Source organism: Sinocyclocheilus rhinocerous, unplaced genomic scaffold (assembly GCF_001515625.1).
Source record: "Sinocyclocheilus rhinocerous isolate Xijiao unplaced genomic scaffold, SAMN03320098_v1.1 scaffold1156, whole genome shotgun sequence".
NCBI lineage: Eukaryota > Metazoa > Chordata > Actinopteri > Cypriniformes > Cyprinidae > Sinocyclocheilus > Sinocyclocheilus rhinocerous.
In genome coordinates, this window is record NW_015630041.1 from 1,085,970 (window position 1) to 1,095,775 (window position 9,806).

Genomic DNA, 9,806 nt, shown 5'->3' on the forward strand with positions numbered 1-9,806 from the left:
GACCATTTGAGGCCGCAAGGCAGAATGACTTATGTGTGCGTTTGTGTGTGTGTGTGTGTGGGTGGGTGACATTAAGACATGAGCATGCGGAGCAAAATGGAGTGAGTGTTGCATGAGGGACCAATGAAAATCCACCAACCTTGCCTAGCCGATACCTCTGCATTGAAATCTCAACATAAGCCACTATTCTAACCTCCACCCCTAGTGCACACCCTCTTCGGACAATTGAAAGCATAATGGAAGGTATTACATGAGAAACTAAAGACTGTTTTGGGAGTAGCTAGACAAGTGATCGCTTTGGGATGATCTGTGTTACATCTCGGCACTTCCTTCCTGAAGACACGTCAAACAGAAGACACAGTGGGCTGAAGCTCTGCTGGGCAGAGAGATGCAGGTGCTTGGCCAACATACAAACCAAAAATACTAACCTTGCAACCAAAATACCACATAGAGGATAGAAATATCAGAAACATGCATATAAACCACAAAAGCATCATGTGTGGCTTCAGAGCACAGCTGTGTGAACTACTAGGGCTGTTTGGAATATCCAATATTTAATACATTATCAATATTATTTTGACAGTGAGAAAAAAACAAACACTTTTTATTTGGCTAGTAGGTCAATTTTGTGCAAACTCCTTATGTCACAAATGCCAAATTAATTTTAAAAATATCATCATCTATATATTCAATATCATCTCTTTTCTAAATTTTAATTCAATTAATTTTCCTGAATCAGCTGTTCATTCAAATTATTCAATTCAAAGCAACTACTTGTTCACATAATTTATGCAAAAACGCTTAATGAAATAACAGCATGTGATTTTGCATGCTTTCATATGAGTAAATAAGGTATACTGCTGTTTATTTAATATTGCTTTACGTTATTTTTGCAGATATGAATGAAAATTATGCATATGTTTCGTGAAAAAGTATGAAAAGCATGCCTTGATTATATTTCATTATTGTATTTACGTTTATACCATATCGGTTTCACAAGCGGATAAGCTTGGCAGATAAGATTCAGAATTCCATAAATACAAACAATACAATAAACACAGACATTTAATAAAATTCAACTTATTTATATTTTGTATATACAATAATCCATAAAAGATTCAGTTCCATCTGGGTCCATCTTACAAACCATGTCCTGCAAAGTTTGTCCTGATAAAAATCATTGTCTCATGACAAACAATTGAACAGACCAAAACATTTGTTTTACTTGTTTTACATGCTTTAAACAATGAATCTACTTGGTAACTATGACTGTAAGGGAGAAACGATGTTTCTCATAAAGTCAGATAAGTCGTGGGCCTGAAAACAATCTGAAGCACTGCACCATGGACTGTGCAAAGAAATAAATTAATGAGATCCAGCCATGGGTGCCTCCAGGACGTGAGGTCAAAATTCTTTTAGTGCACACATCCTGGAATTGAGGCATGCTTGTGGTCATAAATGAACAGGGATGGGGATTTACAGCATGCTACACAATGATGTAAAACGTCAAAACATCAGTTCTGCAAGTTAAACAACTATACGGAAGAATTGCTTGCTTGATAGCTGCATGCAGAATAATCAATGCCATTACTGAATAAAATACGTGCTAAATATTCCAAAGTGTTCGACTTGACCTTAAGTCACCACACAAGGCCAAGAAATGCATTCTTGACACACTTGAAGCAATCATCAACCAATAAATGCCATGCAAGCTGATTTTATAGTTCACCTCATAGTGGCCCAGTTCATATGAACTGCACAATAAAAAGAAATTAAAGTGCACAACAAATCTCTGATATTGCATTCTAAACAAGTTATCTCTATCTTTAACACTTACCAATGAAAGCGGTTTATCAAGAAGAATTGCTAGGAAGGGTGGGGATAGCAGGAAAAGAGACAAAACAAGGCATTCTTGAGAAGCTGTCGCCAGGCATTCAGGGCAAACTCTTTTGGTGACGTTGCGTGGGGTCATAAGAGACAAAACTATGAAAACAAAACATTCCACTGGGCTTATCAGCTAAAACCTTGTGCACATGGCAGTGAGTAAAACAACACTTTCTGAACCTGATCTTAAACAGAAAGACTCAAATGCAGGAGGACACACCATTTATGACAGCAATAATGCACTGCAAAAAAAAAGGCATGTGGACTCAGGCCAACAAGAGATATGGGGCAAAATAAAATGCCAGAACAAGCTAAACAGTGTATATAGGTCTCAAAAGAACTCCAAACATCAGTGAATAAATAAAAAAAACATCACAAACAACTAAATTCACCGATTACAACACTCAGAAACTACATGTTGCACGTCAAATACAAGAATTCCGGCTCAGTTAGAGCGCAGCGGGTGATTTCTGGGAATAGCAATCAAACATTTCCTCAACTCTCTGAGGGAGTGTGTCAATCTGACTCATAGGACTCTTGATGGACCGGTGTAGTGCCGAAATTTGCACCCTGCCAGATTATGCACCCCCTAGTATTGGTAGGTTTAGGAGTAGGTGTGGGGGAGGGGTTAGGATTAGAGGTGGGGTTGGGATTAGGCAATCAAGTAGCGACTTCAACGAGGGGGTGCATAATCTGGCAGGGGTGCAGAATTCGGCACAACACCGGCTGGATATTATATATTCAATCACGACTGTTGTTTCACACCGGCTATCGGATCAATGTCCATCTTTACTCGTAGTGTGTGTTGTTTTTTAGGGTTCTCTGCCACTCAAATTGCACTCGAGGAATGATGCAAACAAACTTGAACATTGAACCGACAATCTCAAAATCTATAATCGAACGCCGAGATCGAAACCGGATATAACCGGTGGTCTGTCCATGCAACAATACACTGAAATGGTACACATTCCTGAAACTTTAAAAGGCACACTGCAGCAAGTGAAAGAGAGAGGGACACCACACATAACTCGCGCGCTAGCCGAGTACAATGATCTTGCACATAGAGGCACAATCTCTTTACCTTTCCCACAGGTCGGCTTGTTTCCATCAACACTGAGTTTTCCCCACAGAAACGGATGTAATCGTGCATACGCTTGCTTTGCGGTAGCTGTTTTTAGTTCTTGTACAAAAAGTTTGCAACTTTAATGTGAAATTCTGCTTAGTGTTGAAGCTGCAAAGCGGGATCACTTTGTGGCAGGAAGCGAGTTGCAGCGATGCCTGATTCGTGAATGAATCATTCTAGTGAGTCGGTTCTTTTCAAAGAACTGGTTGAACTGCTTACAACTGTTGAGAACTGGACTGAATCGGCCAGAGCGGTTCAAGTCAACTCATTAAACGGACAGTCCACCCAAAAAATGAAAATTCTGTCATCATTTATTATCCGTCAAGTTCTTCCAGACCTGTATGAATTAATTTCTTCTGCTGAACACAAAAGAAAATATTCTGAAAAATGTTGGTAACCAAACAGTTCTGGTTCCCATTTAATTTTTCATACTATGTTGGCTACCAACAGTTTCAAAATATTTTTGTGTTCCACTAAAGAAATAAACTCATGCAAGTTTCGAACAACTTAAGGGTGAATACATGAGGACAACATTTTTGGGTGAACCAATTACTTGAACCGAAGATAGATGCTTTTTTATTCGTAAGGAATCAAGAAATAACAAGTGAGATGATTCATAATGAGATGCATTCAACCAAAGTCCCTTTGTCTATAGTCTTTGATTTAACCAATTTGAATGAACCAAGGATGTGGTGGATATGGCAAAATAAAAGTATAATCTGGCAGGGGTGCAGAATTCGGCACAACACCGGCTGGATATTATATATTCAATCACGACTGTTGTTTCACACCGGCTATCGGATCAATGTCCATCTTTACTCGTAGTGTGTGTTGTTTTTTAGGGTTCTCTGCCACTCAAATTGCACTCGAGGAATGATGCAAACAAACTTGAACATTGAACCGACAATCTCAAAATCTATAATCGAACGCCGAGATCGAAACCGGATATAACCGGTGGTCTGTCCATGCAACAATACACTGAAATGGTACACATTCCTGAAACTTTAAAAGGCACACTGCAGCAAGTGAAAGAGAGAGGGACACCACACATAACTCGCGCGCTAGCCGAGTACAATGATCTTGCACATAGAGGCACAATCTCTTTACCTTTCCCACAGGTCGGCTTGTTTCCATCAACACTGAGTTTTCCCCACAGAAACGGATGTAATCGTGCATACGCTTGCTTTGCGGTAGCTGTTTTTAGTTCTTGTACAAAAAGTTTGCAACTTTAATGTGAAATTCTGCTTAGTGTTGAAGCTGCAAAGCGGGATCACTTTGTGGCAGGAAGCGAGTTGCAGCGATGCCTGATTCGTGAATGAATCATTCTAGTGAGTCGGTTCTTTTCAAAGAACTGGTTGAACTGCTTACAACTGTTGAGAACTGGACTGAATCGGCCAGAGCGGTTCAAGTCAACTCATTAAACGGACAGTCCACCCAAAAAATGAAAATTCTGTCATCATTTATTATCCGTCAAGTTCTTCCAGACCTGTATGAATTAATTTCTTCTGCTGAACACAAAAGAAAATATTCTGAAAAATGTTGGTAACCAAACAGTTCTGGTTCCCATTTAATTTTTCATACTATGTTGGCTACCAACAGTTTCAAAATATTTTTGTGTTCCACTAAAGAAATAAACTCATGCAAGTTTCGAACAACTTAAGGGTGAATACATGAGGACAACATTTTTGGGTGAACCAATTACTTGAACCGAAGATAGATGCTTTTTTATTCGTAAGGAATCAAGAAATAACAAGTGAGATGATTCATAATGAGATGCATTCAACCAAAGTCCCTTTGTCTATAGTCTTTGATTTAACCAATTTGAATGAACCAAGGATGTGGTGGATATGGCAAAATAAAAGTAAGTTTAATAGCAGAAATGTTAACAATTATTTTTTTCTAGTTCGATCAGCGCACATAAAAAGTTTCAATAAATAGCATTTTATCAAATGTGAAGAACGTCTATCAGTTTAAATTTTAGTTTTTAATGAGCTAAATCATGGCTGCAACAAACTGAACAGACATTAAATTATAAATAAATAAACACCCTTATTAATAAAACTATATAAATAAGCGTTATAAACGGTGATTTCTAAAGCATGAAATATGCAATGCCATAAATGACTGCTGAATCTGAATTCTGTTGAAGCGAACGATTCGCCGAAACGACTCGGACTTCCCAACACTAGCGGGTTGAAGCGCATGCGCGCTAGTCACGCCCAATACGGTCTCAATGGGTGCACTATTTGGCAGCGTGTCCTGAATCCCGGCTGTGTAGTTGCGTGATCACACACACATATGCATACAGACACACAGACTCAAATACACACGCACTGGTTCTGATGCACTTCCTTTACCTGGTCTCATCCGGAGGCTCCATAACCGGGGCCGAATCGACGGGATGGCTCTCCGTTCACCCGTGCATGAATCAGAACATGTCCAGGAAAAGAGGGGTCGACTTTGCAAAGACTGGTGTGTGATACGAGTCCCGGTGCACACTTTCTATCTCTATCCGTCTGCAGAGTTGAGGCTCGCCCGTGTGTGCACTGACGCCATATTTCCAGCGAGCCGCTGATGAGGGAGTGACACACTCTACGGCAGCTCGTGCAGTACACCAGACCCGCTGCGACAGACCGGATCACGGCCGCCCCGTTCAGACGCACCCAGGAACTGCAGAAAAAAAAGCCCTTACAAAAGATCCATCTGCCAGATTTGACGTGCGTTTTTCGGACATAGGGGCGCACGAATGCTTTCTGCACATCACTTAAAATAATGATGCAATTTCATAAAGGGCATGTTTCTTTCGTAACTGTAGCTCTTCTGTACGCATGTTGGAAAAATTCTAGTAATAGTAACAACTATGTTCTGTTTTCAGTTGTAATAACAATTATTATAATTCTAATATTTTATAATAAAAAGCATTTTTACTTTAATTTCATATTTGTATTATTTTCTAAGGTTCTCTTTGTTTATTATATGAATTCTGTTGGTTTCAATATCACATTAAAGGTGGAAAAATATCTGACATGATTTTTCTTGGATTCATTCTTTTTCTTAAAAGAATTAACAAGGGTAGACTTCTTTAGCCACTCTTTAAAAAAGTTATATTTATTTATTTATTTTATTCAAAGCTTTTAATGAAATTTTCATTAATCAAATTACATTTACTCATACATTTTAATGTTATATAGAAATTTAAAAATATATATGTATGCATAACTTAATTTCATGTTGAATAATCAAGTTAGATTTACTTAAATTATGTTTATGTAAAATGAAAATTTACTTGCAACTTTGAATAATGTACTGAAATAAATAGGAAGAAAAAAATTTCTTAGTTTTGCAACTGTTAAATTTACCTAAAAAATAAAAATTACGTAAATCTTACTAGTTGTTTTTCTCAGTGTAAATGCACAAAATAGTTATAGAAATACCATTTAACTTTGATGCATATATTTTCATATGACCTACATATCTGTTTAGCATAGGCCTAATATTTGTCACTTCTCTGGATACTGTAACTATAGTCACATCAAAAATATCTTATAAACTGTATGTTTTTAATTTTGATAGTCATTCGCCTTAAGTTTTACTGAATCTTTTAGAAGATAAGGTGTTGTTAGAGGAAAACAGAGCTATATAAACCTATTAATAAAGGTAGAAAAGGACACAAGGGTGTCAAGATACACAGCTCAATAGACTGAAAGTAGGAGGGGCAGCTGTTCATACTAAAGGTATGCCTCAGAACACAGCCTAATCCTGAAGAGTACTGCATGTATTTGGAGGTCAGTTCATGACTCGAGGCTGAGAGAGCAATATACAGGGTGCAGCATGAGGTTAATGTGTTTGAAGCAACACAATACTCAAGAAACTCACTGAACCAGGATAGAGACTGATCAGGAGGGTGTCACATCAAAGGCACAAGTAGACAGGCCACACTGATGTTTTTTAATGCCAAGAATAAACAAGGCATATGTGAGCTTATAAATGATGAAATATTTGCATTGCCTGGATCATAAATTAAAATATGTTTTGTCTTTTGTCACTTATGTGGATAATTCTTCAATAATTGTTACCTTAGTTAATTACATTTACTTTTCAAAGCATGCACATTCACAATAAAAAGGTTTGCTTTCAAACAAGTTCAGTCCAGTTTAGCAGCAATTCCTGCTTAATTATCACACCACATCAAAGACAATTATAGTCTATGTTGCTTTGATTTGAATTGAAATTTTGAAATTATTCCTAAAAATCCTGAGGTGATTTTAAATAAAATGTTTTTAATTACTCTTACATGTATATCTGTATTTTTCTGATTCCAATCAAAACGTGTCAGTTTTGAAAGATTCACAGTACGATTTATTTCAACAGAAACCATGTTAACAACAAGTAAAATAGTTCGCAAGTCCACCAGCTGATAAAACCATTCATGTAGGCAGATACTGCTTGCACTTTCAAAATGTTACTAAAAGAAATGCCCATCATTAACCACACATGAAAAACTGGGTCAAATCACTGTTTCCTTCTTGGGTTTCCATGCTCACATGGATCTGTATGTAAAAATTATTCTTTGGGAGATTATTGCAGACTGTTAAGTCTATGAAGCAGAATGACTGACAAGAATATGTTAAGCATCTTAAGACGATGATTACAGTTTACAGGTCATTTTAGGAAAAATGATTTCAGATGGTTGAACCACAGTGAATTCCAGCAGTGCTGATTTCTAGATGTCATGACAGGCTAAATGTGTGTCTAGGAATAGAGACAGCTGTGTATTTAAATAAAAAAAGTAGTGTAAATACAACATAATATTTTTCTTTTTATAAAGTCATATATAGCCAAACACTCAGAAAATTTGAGAACTGTGTTATCACTTGTCGCCCTCTTCACTTATTCACAAATTAATCATTTTTGTCTTTTCAACATTTGTTCTATCAAGTTCTCCCACTAAGTGGCGCCATTTTGCTGTGCTGATATCTTACATGGTTACAAAAACGTTGCTTGAGGTAGACAATGTATGGCTACTTTATTGACAAGAAACGCTGCTGCAGTCTAGAAGTTTAATTTCACTGCAAATTCCACACTGACTGATTTCTAATCTGAATACTAGTGAGATTTGTCCCAGTCAAAGTGATGGTTATGGTCCTGCAACACTCACATCCAATTTTCCCTGCTTTGTGCAAACAGATCATCTACGCATTGTACGAGCAGTAAACAAACATTTTGCAATCCACCTTCTGCCTAACATCTTACTGCTCAGAGGTTTAAATCCCCAGTATACAGAAACCTGAAATAACACACTGTCACAGAACAGCCTCTATTTTTAGCGTCTGTACTGCCTGGCAAATAAGAGGATCAAAAAAGTCATATAAAAGTCACAGAAGGTTTGGTTGATATTGGTCAGAATTTAAAGTTTTGGTATAGATAGGTTTCTCTAATAAGGCTAGACATCTTGATATCAGGAAGACTCATCAGATCAAATCACTTTTTTCCATTGCACAGGTTTCGCACTACTACACCAGGTTATCGCTTTTATACAAATTGCTTTTAAATAACACCCTTGCCAGAGATTTCAACATTTCTGAACTCACAATAAAGTTTTTGTTAAGAATGAGTAAAAGAGAAGCTCATTCTATCCTGAGGTTATTTTGTGGCTGTACTTTAATTGTGCCATATAAGCTAGCAATTTCTAAACACTGTATTATTGCACTCGATCTGTGTTTGACACTTTTTGTCATTACTTATTTCAAGGCATTTTCCTTTGACAAAAGTGGACATGTTTGTATGTTATTTTGTCCACCCCTCCAAGCAGGAACGCTGGTGAATGAACCTTTTTCCCAGCTGGCCTATCAGGACCCAGATTCCACCACCTCACCAACTTCGCAAAGACTGTTACCTTGGAAACAGTCGTCCGCCTGTGTCTGCGTCATCTTCAAGAAACACAAGGCCATAAAGAATGAAACTGTCACTGTGTATAGAAGACAGGGCCATAATTCTGAAATATGTGGCACTTAGTTTGTGTCTATCAGTAAGCTTAGCTAGGCTATATATCTTTATTGCCACATAAGGTTCAAGTCTGAATAATGAAATGAGATCCCATGTGCTATGGGAGTTATTATTATCATTATTATTATTTCATACATTAGACATGTGCATGCAGTTTTTGATGTTTAGGAAAAAATTTAATGAAAAGAAAAGAAAACAGAGACTACAATTTTAGTCAATCAAAAACATACATATCATCAGCGTAGTCCGATTCTCCAAAGAACGACTCTTATGAGTCTGTTCATTTAGGTGAATCAAAAACATTCGGCGCCACAGATGTAATTCGATTCTCGATTCGTGTGAGTCGGTTCATTTTAGTGAATCAAAAACATAAAGCGTCATGGAAGAAGGCTAGTCCGGTTCTCGAAAGAATGACTCTCATGATCCGGTTCTTTTTGGTAAATCAAAAACATGCAGCGAAAAAGAATACATTTTTTAAATTTTACGTATTTTTATGTAATAGGTACAGCTTATGACCAGTTATTGGACATAATTTATGCTGCCTCCAAAAAAAGAAGACATATAATCTGTGCTAAACACACATTTGGCAAAAAATTGTATTACATTTATTATAAACTGATTCAATCACTAGCGACAGACGGTTAAAGGCAATGATTCTCCCTTAAAACAATCAAAGGATTTTTTACTGAGAATCAGAATTGGAACCAGAATCGATTCCCATGGCTACCACAATTACAAAGTACATATTATATCCCCTCTTCTGTCTGAGGTAACAATCATGATTGAAGTAGGA

At 37.2% G+C, this 9,806-nt stretch overlaps 1 protein-coding gene across 4 annotated transcripts in view; it reads right to left on the reverse strand.

The window, feature by feature from the left end:
* Positions 1–5,830, reverse strand: part of LOC107739870 (mitogen-activated protein kinase kinase kinase 4-like) — a 36,621-nt gene extending 30,791 nt beyond the window's left edge. For all 4 annotated transcript variants that reach the window (XM_016552092.1, XM_016552093.1, XM_016552090.1 and 1 more), the window contains exon 1: positions 5,365–5,830. In XM_016552092.1, the coding sequence (XP_016407578.1) occupies positions 5,365–5,387 (23 nt within the window). In that variant the 5' untranslated portion in view covers positions 5,388–5,830. The remainder of the gene's footprint in view (positions 1–5,364) is intronic.
* Between the last annotated feature and the right edge of the window lie 3,976 nt (positions 5,831–9,806).